This window comes from Mus caroli, unplaced genomic scaffold (assembly GCF_978045245.1).
Source record: "Mus caroli unplaced genomic scaffold, Mus_caroli_1 scaffold_9, whole genome shotgun sequence".
Lineage (NCBI taxonomy): Eukaryota > Metazoa > Chordata > Mammalia > Rodentia > Muridae > Mus > Mus caroli.
Genome location: NW_028227264.1, coordinates 76,287,109 through 76,302,535, shown reverse-complemented (window position 1 = coordinate 76,302,535; position 15,427 = coordinate 76,287,109). Strand labels below are relative to the sequence as shown.

At 51.1% G+C, this 15,427-nt stretch overlaps 1 protein-coding gene across 2 annotated transcripts in view; it reads left to right on the top strand.

Annotated features, from left to right (window-relative positions):
* Positions 1-15,427, top strand: part of Trpm2 (transient receptor potential cation channel subfamily M member 2) — a 57,871-nt gene that overhangs the window by 9,561 nt on the left and 32,883 nt on the right. The window contains exons 5-10 of one of the 2 annotated variants that reach the window (XM_029482913.2): positions 405-573; positions 7,801-7,981; positions 9,057-9,223; positions 10,916-11,096; positions 12,975-13,036; positions 13,769-13,969. In XM_029482913.2, the coding sequence (XP_029338773.1) occupies positions 405-573; positions 7,801-7,981; positions 9,057-9,223; positions 10,916-11,096; positions 12,975-13,036; positions 13,769-13,969 (961 nt within the window). The remainder of the gene's footprint in view (positions 1-404; positions 574-7,800; positions 7,982-9,056; positions 9,224-10,915; positions 11,097-12,974; positions 13,037-13,768; positions 13,970-15,427) is intronic. The other variant, XM_029482914.2, reaches the window with a different exon arrangement.

Below are 15,427 nucleotides of genomic sequence, written 5' to 3'. Positions count from 1 at the left end.
CCTTACCAGATGGCTCCCAAACCTATGCTGTCCTGGTGTGGGTGGCTGTCCTAGCCGACTTGCTCAGTGTGACTGATGATTTTTCTAGCCTTTGAGTTTTGCTGGTTCTGAACCCTGTCTGAGGGAGGGAGGGACAGAACTTCATCATTGCTACATAGGAAAAGTTCAAAGTTCAAGCCTAATGTCTCCTTTGACCTCATTGGCTATCCATATTTGGTTCCTTGTTGATGCTGTCTGACTGGGAGGGCAATGGTGCCTCATAACCACTGCTCACACGGCCCCCTTGACACCTAGGAGGGGTGCCTTGTCGCTGCTGGGTGAGATGAATGTCCTGGCTCTCCTCTGTCCCTGTAGAGAGCACCAGAGTCATTTTATTCCCATGACAACTCTTGGTATCTTCACAGGAAGGTAGTGTGTGCATGTGGTTACACCCACGAGCAACACTTAGAGGTGGCCATCAAGCCACACACCTTCCAGGGCAAGGAGTGGGACCCAAAGAAGCACGTCCAAGAGATGCCCACAGATGCCTTTGGTGACATCGTTTTCACAGACCTGAGCCAGAAAGTGGGGAAGGTGGGTTCCGTCATTCTCTCACCCTTTTCTGTGTTGGTCCCTGGGACATGGTAGCAGGTTTCCTGGTGGGGGCAGGGTGGCGTGGGGAGAATGAGAAACTGGTATGGTAGGAGTGTAGGTATATGGAGTCCACTATACACAGAGAAACAGCATGGGGTGGTGGGCACTGCTCAGGCGAACAAGAGGCCCATGAGCAGAGGGGAGAGTGTAAGGCTTCCTAAGGGAGGTATGAGCTAGTTCTGAAGGGCCTGTTTGGGTCTATGGCAGTGGGAATGGAGAAAGGAACCCAGGATCTGGCACAGGTGTGGTGGGGGTGAGGTCTCTGGAAGGGAGGGGATAGGGGAAAAGCCTGGTTCAAGGAGCAGAAGCAGGAGCCACTGCAGTTGGCTGAGCAAGGCTACCCTGGACAGAAGATGATACAGGTAGGTACAGGAAAAGGTGCAGAGAGAATCTCTTATAAATATCACCTGTCAGTAAAAAAGTTGACATCTAATGAGCTGAGGTAGGACACAGGCAGGAAGAGAGAGGATTCTGGGAAATAGTAAGGGATAAAAGAGAGACGCTACGGGAGACAGACCAAGATGACAGAGATGAACCAGCAGGGAGATGCTGAGGAGATGTGAAGAAGGAAGCTGGGACTGAAGGAGAGATAACTAATCCATGGTAGACATTGAAGAGTTTAAATGGGATAAGTAAGTCATGGGCTCATCAGGGGATGAGCCAAAGCTCATGGCCTAGGCCTTTATTAATAAATATTTAGTCTTAGAGTCATCATTTCTGAAGCAGGACTGGGAAGGAAAACTGGATATAATATTTTAACAAGAAGGTCCTGACCCCTGGCCTCAGGTAAGGAAGAGAGGTGTGGAGAGGGCTCAGTTCTCACTCAAAGCTATAACAGGCAGAGCAAGGGTGGGTTTGCAGCCAAATGAACCCTGGGCCAGGTTCCTAACCTGACAGTTTGTTTCCTCAAAAGGGTAGGGACAGAGATAGTTCCAAGCCAGGGACAGTTAATGGTGGGGGATAGAACTTCCGTTCCAGCAGTGACCGGGACATCTGTTGAGAACCATAAGATATGTCCTGACCTCAGTGGAGCCCCCTCTGAGTGTGTGAACCCATCAGTGATCTTGCTTGCCTTGTGATAAAAGGCAGTTTCTAGAGGAAGAGTTTATTCTGGCTATGGTCCTGCATGGTGGAGAAGTTGTGATGGAGTTCAAAGGAGCTCAAAGCTGTGGGTGTAAGGCTGCTGGTTGCATCTCGGTAGGCCGGGATAGGTAGAGAGATTCATAGGAGAGAAGAAGATGTATGTTAGGTTTCACCTCTGTCTTAGTTAGGGTTTCCATTGCTGTGAAGAGCTCCATGACTAAGACAACTCTCATAAAGGGAAACATTTAATTGGGGTTAGTTTACAGTTTCAGAGGTTCAGTCCATGATCATCAAAGGTGGGAAGCATGGCAGCATCCAAGCAGACACGGTGCTGGAGAAAAAGCGAAGAGTTCTACATCTTAATCCAAAGGTAGCCAGGAGGAGACTGTCTCCTGTAGGCAGCTAGGAGGAGGCTCTGATTCCACACTGGGCAGATATTAGGCATAGGAGACCTCAAGGCCTGCACATAGTGACACACTTCCTCCAACAAGGCCACACCCACTCTAACAAGGCCACACCTCCTAATAGTGCCACTCGCTATGGCCAAGCATTCAAACACATGAGTCTTTGGGGGTTATTCCTATTCAAACCATCACAACCCCCTAAGACCTGCTCCCCAGCAACCCTCTTGCCCCAGCTAGATGCCATCTTGTAAATGTTCCACAGTGTCTCCAACAGGAGACAGATGTTCAAACGCATGAGCCCGTGGGAGAGCATTTCATGTTTAAACTTTAGTGCTTTCCATGTGGATCCACACCCCTTTCCTTCTGGGCATCATATGATTTACAATCCAAGGGCAAGGCCATGGGAGGCTGATCCTGGATACCTGCTCAGCCCTTTGAGGGTGGTCCACATTAGCATTCTTGGTTGTATGCTGTGTCCTGTTTGCTCTAGGACTCCTAAAGTCCCTTGGATTTTGTGTTCTCTATCATCCTGCCCATCAGGGGTCCTTCAGGTGGACCCTAGTCAAGCTGGATCTCCTCAGACAGTTGATTTAACCAGAATGGAAAAGTTCACTGTGAGTGTTCTCTAATTCGCCCGCGAATAAGGACACCACACACAATAGCGTTCTTCTGCAGCAAGCTTTATGCGTCTTGAGAGGGAGAGCATAAGCTTCACAACCGGAGACCCCAGGCAATCCGAGCCCCTCCCTTTTATAAGAAATTCTCCCTGCCTCGGACGTGGCAAGCCATGATTGGCTCAACACTGATTGCCCCATCCCTGAGGCGGAGCTGCCCGGGGCGGGGATTTCCAGCACAGGATGTTTACGAGTTGTTATTGAGGAAATGACTCAGCACAGGATGTTTACGAGATAGTACTGAGGAAATGACTCAGCACAGGATGTTTACGAGATAGCGGCGCTCCACATCTCCCCCTTTTTTGTCTAATAAAACCAACTGGACACCCAGTATGAGAGGACGGGAACATTGGCCGAATCCTCTTACTCAGAGATGTAAGAACTATGTCTGCAAGCAACAACTAGGCTTGAGTGGGACCCGAAGTTGCTCCGACCTGTCCCTCTGCCATTTTTTCGAGGAGGGGAAGACTAGGGCAGGAAACCCCCACTAGACGGCATATTCCCCAGGTGGGACGGGGGGACCACCTGTGCGATGCATTGCTCTACAATCCTCTAGGGCTGCTGAAGCTCACCCGCTAAAGCGCGGGCAGCCAGCGACCAGTGGTGCAAATCAATTTTGTTTAAGCGCCGCCTGTACAGATTGCCCCTGCTCCAAGGCAGCAAGCGCCTGGGATATCATGATTTTGTCTCTATTATTTTTCTTATATAATTTGCAAATTAACCATAAGCTAGATACCGATCCGAAGCAAAGGAGAATTCCAAACAAACCCACCCCCACCCATTCCTTAAAATAAGAAACAGCAGAAGAAATCCATGACGAAAAGCCTTCGGTCAAGGAGAGGTCAAGTCTGGTGGAATTGATTTGGACGATGGCCAATCTAAGTTTCTGGAGGGTTTGATCAAAATCAGACGTCCAATTATATAGCAGCTGTTGGGACAAACTCTTAGAAAGATTAGCGGCATATGTGAAATTATAGCATCATGTTTTTTGCCTTGTTCAACCCTTCCTCCGACACGATTTTTTCATTGGACAGGGTTAGGCCCAAATGTTGCATAATGTCTCTCCCCCAAAGGTTTACTGGGAGCGGGAGCACATAAGGTTCGAATTTACCCTTTTGTCCCTCAGGAGCCTTCCAGGTCAAACTCATTGAGCTTATGGCAGGGCATGAATGATATCCCAGACCTTGTAGAGAGTGGGACGATTTTGTAGTGGGCCAAGCTTTTGGCCACCAGTGCGTGGATATAATGCTTTTGTCTGCCCCGGTATCAAGAATACCTTCAAACCTTTTTCCATTTACTTCGAGGCAGAGTTTGGGCCTTTCATTCAGGGATACAACAAGGTAGGCTGAATCAGTTCCTGACGACCCCATCGTTTTGGGACTGGGGCCTGGGGAGCCCTCCCAGAGGGTGTCGGGGAGGAGCAGCAATTGAGCTATCCTATCTCCTGCACTGATGGAAAACACGCCCCTGGGGCTGGAACATAAGACCTGTATTTCGGGGGAGTGTAGATGGTCAACAACCCCAGGATGGACCACTAGGCCCCGTAAGGTGAGTGATCCTCGTCCGAGGATAAGGCCCATGGTCCCAGGGGGCAAAGGTGACATTGGCTCTATAGGTACTGGTTGGATACTCATTTGGGGCATTAGTAGGAGGTCGGAGGCGGCGCGCAGGTCCACCCTTGTGGGTCTTCCTGGGTCGCTTCTTCCGCCATCCCGGATGTTCTGACAAACCGGTTCCCATATCTTTGAGGGCCCTGGGACCGTGGGCCCAGTGACCCGTTTTTTGACACATTGGGAGCAGGAACATTTAATGGAGGCAAAAGCCTTCCCTGTATATCTTGCACTGAGCGACATTGATCTGCTCTGTGGTACCCTTTACCACACCTCGTGCAGAGGGTCAAGACCCCCCCTTTCTTGTCTGGGGCTTTGCAATCTCTTTTGAAATGTCCAGGCTTACCACAATTAAAACAGGTCCGTTCACCGGTCTTCTTTTGTGGAGGATGCTTTTGTGCTAACATGATGGCGGCCGCGAGGCCAGTATTGCTAAGTGGACCTCCAAGCTCTCTACACACTCTTAGCCATTCTTGCAACCCTTTTGATTTTCTAGGAGCAATGGCATTCCTGCATTCCTGGGTGGCTTGTTCAAAAATCAGTTGCTCAATAAAGGGTCCTATCCCCTCTGGGTCCCCAAAGATTTTTCCTGCCGCCTCCACCATGCGTGCGACGAAGTCGGCAAAGGGCTCCTGGGGCCCTTGAACAATTTTTGTAAGCTGATTGGTGGTTTCTCCCTTGTGATTAAGTGACTTCCAGGCCCGTATGGCTGTGCTGGAAATCTGGGCGTACGCCCCCCAATGGTAATTAATTTGATCTGCGGCCCACGGGCCTTGGCCTGTTAAAAGGTCAAATGTCCAATCCCGCTGCTCTTGCGTAAGGGCTATTGCGTTGGCCCTGGCCTGGGACTGGGCTGCCTCATGCCACAAGGCTTTCCATTCTATGTATTGTCCCATGGTAGGCAAGGCGGCCTTAACCACCATTTGCCAATCACTAGGTGTCATGGCAGTTTGTGCCATTCTTTCAAGAATCATAATAGTAAAATTAGCATTGGGACCATATTTTCTTACTGATTCTGCAAGATCTTTTATCTGACTATAGTCTACAGGAGCGTAGATTCTCCCCCCTTCCTGTTCATAAACAGGAAACGCTAAGTGTAGCTTGCGGAGGATCCTTTGGGGAAAAAAGGAAGTTGTGGATGACCGGGCCTCATAAGGTGGGGGAGCGGAGGGAATGGCGGCAGCCAACAATCTCCTATCCTTAGAGAAGACACCGGACGCGGGCTTACTTGACTCAGGTCGCCCGCCTTCATCTGGGTGATACCTTTCTCCTTTATATCTAACTGCTTCTTCTTCTAACTCGCCCTCTTCCTCCGAGGTCAGCTTACTATCCTCGGTTTCAGAAGAATCCGAGGTATCTCTTAGGTGGAGGGCAGCCAGTTCTCGGGTCGGATATAACCCGGGCCTGCTGCTCCCCTTCTCTCCCTTTCTATTTCTCCCGGGAGGTCCTTTTTCACTTCCCTTTTTTGCCTTTTTTACGGTTTTTGTGCGCACACCCATCCTCTCACTACGCTCGGATTCTGACATACCTTCCTGCATAGCTTCTAAAACCTTTTGCCCTTTCTTTCGGGCTAGGAACCATACAACCAAAGCCACGAAGACGATAATTAAAGCCTCGGGCAATCCCTCCCACGGCCCAGTTAGTTGAAGGGAGTGCGAAAGGGTCAGGTAAAATTCAGGCATACCTTTCCGAGACGTAGTTCCTGCAGTTCTGGACCCTCCCCGTCACCGAGGGATCTCCGACGGTGCTCACGATGTTCTTTGTTTTCCCGGGTTTTCGGCACCAGATGTGAGTGTTCTCTAATTCGCCCGCGAATAAGGACACCACACACAATAGGGTTCTTCTGCAGCAAGCTTTATGCGTCTTGAGAGGGAGAGCATAAGCTTCACAACCGGAGACCCCAGGCAATCCGAGCCCCTCCCTTTTATAAGAAATTCTCCCTGCCTCGGACGTGGCAAGCCATGATTGGCTCAACACTGATTGCCCCATCCCTGAGGCGGAGCTGCCCGGGGCGGGGATTTCCAGCACAGGATGTTTACGAGTTGTTATTGAGGAAATGACTCAGCACAGGATGTTTACGAGATAGTACTGAGGAAATGACTCAGCACAGGATGTTTACGAGATAGCGGCGCTCCACAGTTCACCACGGGATGTGTGCTGCAGGGCTTGCCTGGCATATAGTGGGTCTCTGGGTTCCATCCCCAGTGCATACTGAACACACGTACACACAGGGGACAGGGGACAGGGGACAGGGGAGGAGATGGGGAGAGGGAAAATAATAGAGGGGATAAGGAGGGAGAGAGAGGAGGAGGAAGGAGGAGAAGGCAAGGGGAGAGGGGAGGGGGAAGGGAGAGGGAAGGGAGGGGGCCATGAGGATGGGGAAGGGGGAGGGAAGGGGGAAGAAGGAGGAGAGAGGGGAGAGGGAAAGGGGAAGAAGAAGGGGGGAGAAGAGGGAGAGGGATGAAGGAGGGGGTAGAAGGAAAGGGGAGGGAAAGAATAGAGGGGAAGGGAGGGGAGCAGGAAGAGAGAATAGAGGGGAAGGAGACGGGGAGGAAGGAGAGGGAAAGGGGAGGGGGAGAGGATAGAGGGGAGGGAGAGGGGAGCAGGAGGGGAGAATCGAGGGGAGGGGAGAGAGAGGGGAAGAAAGGAGAGGGAAACAGGAGGGGGAGGGCAGGAGAGAGAGTCTACCATGGCTCAGGATGTTCTGGAGTGTGAAGCCAGGGAATTGCCACTTCCCACCCCCACCCTACCCTGGAGCGGGGGTGGGGTGGGGTGGGGTGGAAAGAATATGTGTACACAGAGCAGGGCTCAAACTTGAACCCCAGTGACAGTTCAGTGGCCAGCAGAGTTCAGCCAGTCCTGGGAGCGGGATGTAAACGAGGTGGAGGCCAAACCAAATGGAGGATCCAGTGCCAGGGTGACAAGGAAGGGAGGAAGGCTGGAGGTGCTCCCTAAGCAGAAAGGATGAGGAGAGAGAAAGTGGGTGGGGGTGGGGAGAGCTGGGCCTACATGCTTTGTAAAGAATGGCTGGCTTTACCTAGGGAGGCCCCATTGTACTTGAATCTCTCCTCTGGGCCTCACCTTCTTCTCTTTCTTCTTACAACTCATGTCTTGACTAGACGCTGTGGCTACTTTTCTTCCTGGGTGTGAACTCGAGGTGTCCAGCCCCGAGCTGAGCAGACGCAGGTGGCCACACTCAGTGTTGAGAGTGAAGGATGCAACCATTCTTCCAGGGAATCCTCACCAGCCCCTGCAGGGCTCCCTTCTGTCCCCTGCTCGGTCCCTTTGACCTGCAAGATGCCCTCGCTGTCCCTTGCAGGGTGTCCTTGTGCCTTGTAAGGTTCCCTTGCTGTGTCTTCCACAAAGTGCCCTCACCGGCTCACGATTCCCCTGCAGTATGTCCGGGTCTCCCAGGACACGCCCTCCAGTGTCATCTACCAGCTCATGACCCAGCACTGGGGCCTGGATGTCCCCAACCTCCTCATCTCTGTGACCGGTGGGGCCAAGAACTTCAACATGAAGCTGAGGCTGAAGAGCATCTTCCGGAGAGGCTTGGTCAAGGTGGCCCAAACCACGGGTGAGTGCGGAGGCCTGCCCAGGCCACGAGTGTAAGGTAGGATGATGGGGATCTCTGGGGCCAGGGTTATGGGGTCTGGAAAACTCTTGGGGATAGCTGAGTGTGCACTCCAGCCTGGGTTAGATTCCTTGGGTCCCTCATCTGCAGACAGCACTTCCTTCACGCTATCTATTGCCCTGATACCTTATAGCCACTGCCATGTGCTTCTGTGCTAGATTAAAAAAAAAGATTCATTTTTACTTAGTGCCTATCTGTGATGTGTGTACATGCATGGGCACTTATGTGCATGTAGGTGCATGTGTGCATGTGTGAATGCTACATGTATTCAGATGCCCATGGAGGACAGAAGGAGGCATTTGATCCCCTTGGAGCTGAAGTTATATTATAGGTGGTTGTGAGCCTCTTAACATGGGTGCTAGGAACAGAACTTAGGTTCTCTGGAAGAGCATCCAGTACTCTTTACTACTGAGTTATCTCTCCAGACCTTAGATTTTATTTAATGTCCACATCACATGTGGCTTCAAGTCACTGATTTCAGAGGTCTGGCCAGCACTGTGTAGTGAGCTGAGCACCCAAACTATAGCAGATGGGTCTTGACTTAAGTTGCATGTATGTACTTGGCTCAGGTTGGAGGCATATTGTCATCTTCAATGAGCAGGGTGGAGGGATGGGGGACATGGACATCTTCCACCACTCTCTGGGTCTCAAACTCTGAAAGAAAGGTGGAAAGCTGCAGAACAGGAGACTCAGACCCTGTATGCTCCTCATCCTAGGATGGAAAAGACAGAGGGGCAGGAGAGCGTTGGAGAGAGAAGATTCGGATCTTTGTTTCCTATTCTTTCCCATCACCATCTTTGTAGCGTGGGGAGCTCAGGTCCCAGAAAGGCATCAGAAAGATACCATCACAGTATAGTGTCTCCTTCTCAATCCTGCTTTAGAGACATAGCTGCCAATGTCCTTGAGAGTCTGAAGATGAGGGCCCATGTCAGGAGCCCAGTGGGATTCTGGGTGTCAGGATTAGCCTGGCAGGGTGCACATTGGAACCTAGAAGCATGGCCCGTCTCTCTTTCCTCAGGGGCCTGGATCATCACTGGAGGATCCCACACGGGCGTGATGAAGCAGGTGGGCGAGGCGGTACGGGACTTCAGTCTGAGCAGCAGCTGCAAAGAAGGTGAAGTCATCACTATTGGCGTAGCCACGTGGGGCACCATCCACAACCGCGAAGGGCTGATCCATCCCATGGTGAGTAGCCATTCTAGAGTGAGTCTGGGTGGGGGGAGGAGGAAGGCTGGGGACAGAGGGAGAGGAGTGCAGGGAGCACGTTGGGTGCCAGCATGAGTGTTCGGGGAGGGAAGGGCACAGTGAGCAGGGTGGGCAGCTAACACTGACTGACTGTACAGGAGGCATCCACGTGCTGGTTATTACTAGAAGGGGGTACATCCCAAGAGTTGCTTTGATGAGAAATGAGCTTCAAGGAAGGGAGTGACTGGCTAGGACCACACAGCCAGCAAACACTGGGGTCGGATTGAGCCAGGCTATCTGACCACAAAGCCTGAGTTTTTAGCTTTGAAGCTTTTTGCTCAGAGGCCTCCAGCCTGGAGTTCTACAGGGCAGCAGTTTCTGGCAGTCAGCAGCAAGTTGGGCTGCCCTTTAATGCTACACCCCAAGCTTGGCTCAACAGCTGCTTAAGAATGGAGATTTTGGGTCTGGAGAGATGGCTCAGCGGTTAAGAGCACTGACTGCTCTTCCAGAGGTCCTGAGTTTGATTCTGAGCAAACTCATGGTGGCTCACAACCATCTGTAATGGGGTCTGATGCCCTCTTTGGGTATATCTGAAGAGAGAGACAGTGCACTCACAAACATAAAATAAATACATCTTTAAAAATATGGAGACTTCAGTGGATAATTTGGTTCACTACGCAGGATTTTCTAAAAACACATTGTATATGTCCTAATGGGGATATGAACATTTTATTCACATCCACAGAAGTCTAGGGACAAACTAGGGAGTCTTTTGTCTCTGCTGACAAGAGTGTGCTTGGCTCAGTGTGCAGTTCCCCTGGCTCAGGGGCCCTTTGTCAGACATAGTTGCTCTAAGGAGCACAATCTTTGTCTTTCTCTTGTGTCTGAATCATGGAGTGCATCCCTGCACAGAATGGGCCAACTGTTCTGTTTTGCACACCCATATTTTTGGTGTAAGCCTCCTCCCTTAGGAGGCCAGTGGTGTTCCGAGTTAAGAACCCTTCCGGTTGGAATGCTGTTCCCTGCTCTGTGGACAGTAGGGATGGTGTCTTGTCCGGCAGCATATTCCAGGTTAGTAGCCTCTTTGGGTGCTGTAAAACAGGACCACAAATCTGGTGCACAAGTAACTACAATTAGAAGTTACTCTCACCAGGCTGGAGAGATGGCTCAGAGGTTAAGAGCACTGACTGCTCTTCCAGAGGTCCTGAATTCAATTCCCAGCAACCACATGGTGGCTCACAGCCATCTGTAATGAGATCTGATGCGCTCTTCTGGTGTGTCTGAAGACAGCTAAGTGTACACATATAAATAAATACATAATTAAAAAAAAATAAAAAAAGAAGTTACTCTTGCACACAGCACGGACGCTGTATCACTCAGCCCCAACGAAAATGAAGTTATACTATTCTGGGGCTCTGACCCTTCTTGTTCCTTAAACTGCTGGTGTTTCTGGGAGTTCCTGAGGCCCCATCTAGACAAAGCTAGTTAATTATTTTTCATGTTTAGATCCTTAACATCATAGCTACAAAGGCCCTTTCTCCAAATAAGGGAACACAAGTTGACTTTTGGTTCTAGGGATTGGTATCTATGAGGGTCATTATCCAAGCTCTTAGACCCCCCTATTTCCAGAATACAGGCATGGCTTTTTTTTTTTTAAACCAATGTGTGTGAGACTCGCCTGGTCATCCACAGGGAGGCTTCCCCGCAGAGTACATGCTGGATGAGGAAGGCCAAGGGAACCTGACCTGCTTGGACAGCAACCACTCCCACTTCATCCTGGTGGATGATGGGACCCACGGGCAGTATGGTGTAGAGATTCCGCTGAGGACTAAGCTGGAAAAGTTCATCTCAGAGCAAACAAAGGAAAGGGGAGGTAAGTGTGTGTGTTCCTGAGGGAATCTGGGGCAGAGAGAAGAGAGGCTGGCTCTGTGTCAGAGCCACAGATGGCCGTGACCTGCATAGTTCTTGAGGGTGGGTTCACAACGTGACTGTATTCATTTCCGATCACCACATGACTATTCATTTCCCTGAATGCTTCTTCATGGGCACGTGTCTTTTCTTGCCGCTTCGATCCTCAGTGGAAGGGTGTCAGTGTAGGCTTGGCTGTTGGCTGTCAGTTAATAGAACATCCTGCATTTTCAACTAGAGATGGTTTCAGGCTGTGTCTTAGTCAGTGTCTGTATTCCTGTATAAAACACCATGACCAAGAAGCAAGTTGGGGAGGAAAGGGTTTATTTAGCTTATACATCCACATTGCTGTTCATCACCGAAGGAAGTCAGGACTGGAACTCACACAGGGCAGGAACTTGGAGGCAGGAGCTGATGCAGAGGCCATGGAAGGGTGCTGCTTATTGGCTTGCTTTGCCTGGCTTGCTCAGCCTACTTTTTTATAGAACCCAGGACCACCAGCCCAGGGATGGTACCACCCACAATAGGCCCTCCCATCCTTGATTACTAATTGAGAAAATGCCATACAGTTGGATCTCATGGAGGCCTTTCCTCAAGGGAGGCTTCTTTCTCTGTGGTAACTCCAGCTTCTGTCAAGTTGACACACGAAACCAGCCGGTATAAGCTGTGAAAAGGGAACAGGTGACAGGCAGACTTCACAGCTCGATCTCAGTTGCCTGTGGGGAGAGGGTTGGGAGCACGCAGAGTGTGAGGTGAGGGGAGAACACACAGAGCATGTGTGGGGTGGGTTCCAGATCAGCACATGGATTGTTTGGAATGAAGCTGGGCAGCAGATAGCAAGCTTCCTTGTGCTTCCTGTATCAGGGTCCCCACTGGGGTTGGGCACCCTGCCCTCTAATAATTCCCCCAGGTCTGATGGTGTGTCCACTAAGTTCCCAGGAGATCTGCAATCTGTTTAGGCACCACACTGGGGGAAGCACTGCTTGGGGGAGCACTGTTTACGGGAGGACTGCTTGAGGGAGCACTGCTTGAGGGAGTACTGCTTGGAGTAGAAGGTGTGTGAAGGCAGGCACCCCTGTTGGCCCTGGGTGGGTGGGGAAGGGAACTCCTCACATCACCTCTGTTGTCCTGCCTTCTGGGGGGGTGTTGAATAGAAGGGGAGAAGACTCATGATGTGTGCCCCCACCCCCCTCAGCCCACGCGGGATGTGTCCATCCCCTTCTAGAGACTCCTTGAGCCAGCCTGGATTTTGAAGCACCATGAAAAGAGCTTCAGAGAAAGGCAGGCTGACTAGAGCAGTCCACTGAGTAGAGGAGATGGAGTTCTGTTCTTGCCCCTTCTGTACAATTCAATCAGGATGGGGTAGAATGCAGGTGGAAGGCTCGGCTGGGTAGTCCAGTGCAGGGCTCCCTACTGTGGTAGATGCAGGGGTAGGTGGAGGGATGGGGTGAGTGGGCGGGGGCAGGGAGAATGGTCTGGGGGGGGAGGTTAGGGGTGGAACAAATGGCCAGGTCTTGGTTTTGCTTCATCTACCCAACCTCCAGACAGGGTCTCTCTTTGTAGCCTTGACTCTCCTGGAACTCACTCTGTGGACCAGACTGGCCTAGAACTCACAGATATCAGCCTGTCTCTGCTGGGATTATAGGTGTGTGCTCCCACCACCTGGCTAGGTTTGCTCTTTTACGGTGAATGAGGCCACCATGGTTCACCATTAGCAGCTGCCATTATCTGCCACTGGGCCCAGCTGGTTCTTCCCCCATGTGACTAGGGTGGAGACAAAGGACTCAAATGGTGGTCTGTGCTTCCCCCTACTTGCCTTCACATGGGCTCCGTGTCTGTCTAGGTGTGGCCATCAAGATCCCCATTGTCTGCGTGGTGTTGGAGGGTGGCCCTGGCACTCTGCATGTGAGTACTCGCTGCTGTGCAGGGTAGGGCTTGGGTGCTGCTGTGGAGGGAGAACTAGTAGATGTTTTGGAGGGAAGACTGGTAGGTGCTTTGGCTAGAATCTGGTGCCATCACTGAAAACACACATGGCACGCTGTCCTCAGGATATGGAGGAGAGGGAACCCATCATAGGACAGGGATGTTTCTGGGTGGGAAAAGAGGCACATGATGGATAAACCCTCCTGTGGGAGAGGTGGCTTGGCTTTAGCTCAGGTCATGGTGGGTCTGCTGGCCTCTCCCTTTCCCAGGGCCTCTCCATAAGATGTCTACCCAGTGTCCCAGTCACTACTCTCCGAGTACAAGACCCAGACCCAGTCCAGCTCCTGGAGCTGAGATCTGGGGCTTTCCTCGCGGTTCTGGTAACCCTTGGGTTTTGGTCATTCTGGATCCACACAGCATCCCCGTGTGTGTGTCGGGTCAATGGCTATGCCATGAACCCTTTTTACTAATTGGTATTGGGTGTTGGCTGACAAGCCCGAGTCAGGTGTATCAGTGGTACATTCCTTGTGTGTTAGCAGCAGCTCTCTGGTGTGCACCAAACCAGTGAGAGTTTCCAGAAGGTTCCAGCTTTATAGGCTCACTCTAGCAGCAAGTGAGATGCAACCTTAGCTGCTAGTGAATGATGCTCTGTTCCAAATTTGTGAGACCCGGGTGAGGACTCTGGCCGGCTCACACTTGGTTCCGCTTTGGCAGACAATCTACAATGCCATCAACAATGGCACACCCTGCGTGATAGTGGAGGGCTCCGGCCGAGTGGCTGACGTCATCGCTCAGGTAGCTACTCTGCCTGTCTCTGAGATCACCATCTCCTTGATCCAGCAGAAGCTCAGCATCTTCTTCCAGGAGATGTTTGAGACTTTCACCGAAAACCAGATCGTGGAATGGACCAAAAAGGTGAGGCCCAGGCTGACCCCCAGACACATCAGGATTCCTGAAACCTGATGGGTTAGAGTGGGTGCATGATTGGATTTGCAGATGATGGGGGGCTCTGCACCCCAGAAGAGGAGAGGTAACCCAGTTGGGCACTGAGAGTTTGAAGCATGTGACAGCATACCAAAGGAGAACTGGGTTTTGAACACTATTTGTAGAATGCTAGGGCCCCTCTGGGACACCCCAGCTTGAGAGCACTGTCCTGGGACCCAAAGCCTGTTGAGATAGAGGGGTGTGGTACTTGGGAAGGGCCAGAAAGCACAGGAGGGCCCTTACCTGGTATGCTGGCAGCAGAGGAGTTTACTGGTCACAACAGTGAGTGGTACAGCCTTGTCTTCTCATAAGAGCACTAAAGAGTGACCTCAGAGGTACCCAGCTCCCCAGTCCAGAAGCTGGGTTTAGGCGTGGTGCCCTCATGAGACCTACAGAGGCACCAAACGAATGCCAAGTGTGTAGCAAGTGTCTATACATTTGAAATATCCCCTGCAAGGTGCGCTGAGTCTCAGAGCTCCCAAGCTTACTCTTAGAGCTTTGCTTATTAAGTGAGCTTCTTGGGGTGAGCGTGAGCAGTGCTAGGCTTCAGTCGAGCTGAGTTTAGGTCCTACCAACCATAGGCCACTGGGCACCTGGAGCTAGCCACACTGGAGTTATGAAGGGACTTGGGCTGTGACCGAACAGTGGAAAATCAGGAGCTCTCTGACTGGGTAGCTTAGGGAAGCACGGAGACCTCATTTTAAATTTGCCAAGGACTCAAGAAAGGCCTTGTTTGATGTGGATGCTGTGATGGTTTATATAATGCTTGTGGGTGTGGACTTTAAGGCCCTCATCCTAGCTGCCTGGAAGTCACTCTTCCACTAGCAGCCTTCAGATGATGAAGATGTAGAACTCTCAGCTCCTCTTTCACCATGCCTGCCTGGACACTCCCATGTTCCCTGCCTTGATGATAATGGACTGAACCCCTGAACCTGTAAGCCAGCTCCAATTAAATGTCCTGATAAGAGTTGCCTTGGTCACGGTGTCTGTTCACAGCAGTAAAACCCTAACTGAGACAGATGCTCTATAGGATTATCCAGCAGGGAAACAGCCTGAGTTCTGTGAGCTCCTCATCCCCTTCCTTTATCCCCTCCCCAGTCCTGAAGACCTTTGCTTCCTTGCTGGGTGTGCTGTGAGCTGTAGGGCAGGCCAGGAACCTTTTCTCAGTAACATTATAAATTATTCAGGCAATTCAGAGAACTGAATTCAATTTCTCTCTTTATCCAAAAATATTTTTGTTAGTGTGTGTGTGTGTGTGTGTGTGTGTGTGTGTGTGTGAGAGAGAGAGAGAGAGAGAGAGAGAGAGAGAGAGAGAGAGAGAGGCTCATACTCACACACTGGTGCTACAATGCACACAGTATGGATATCAGAGGATACTTTGTGCAAGTC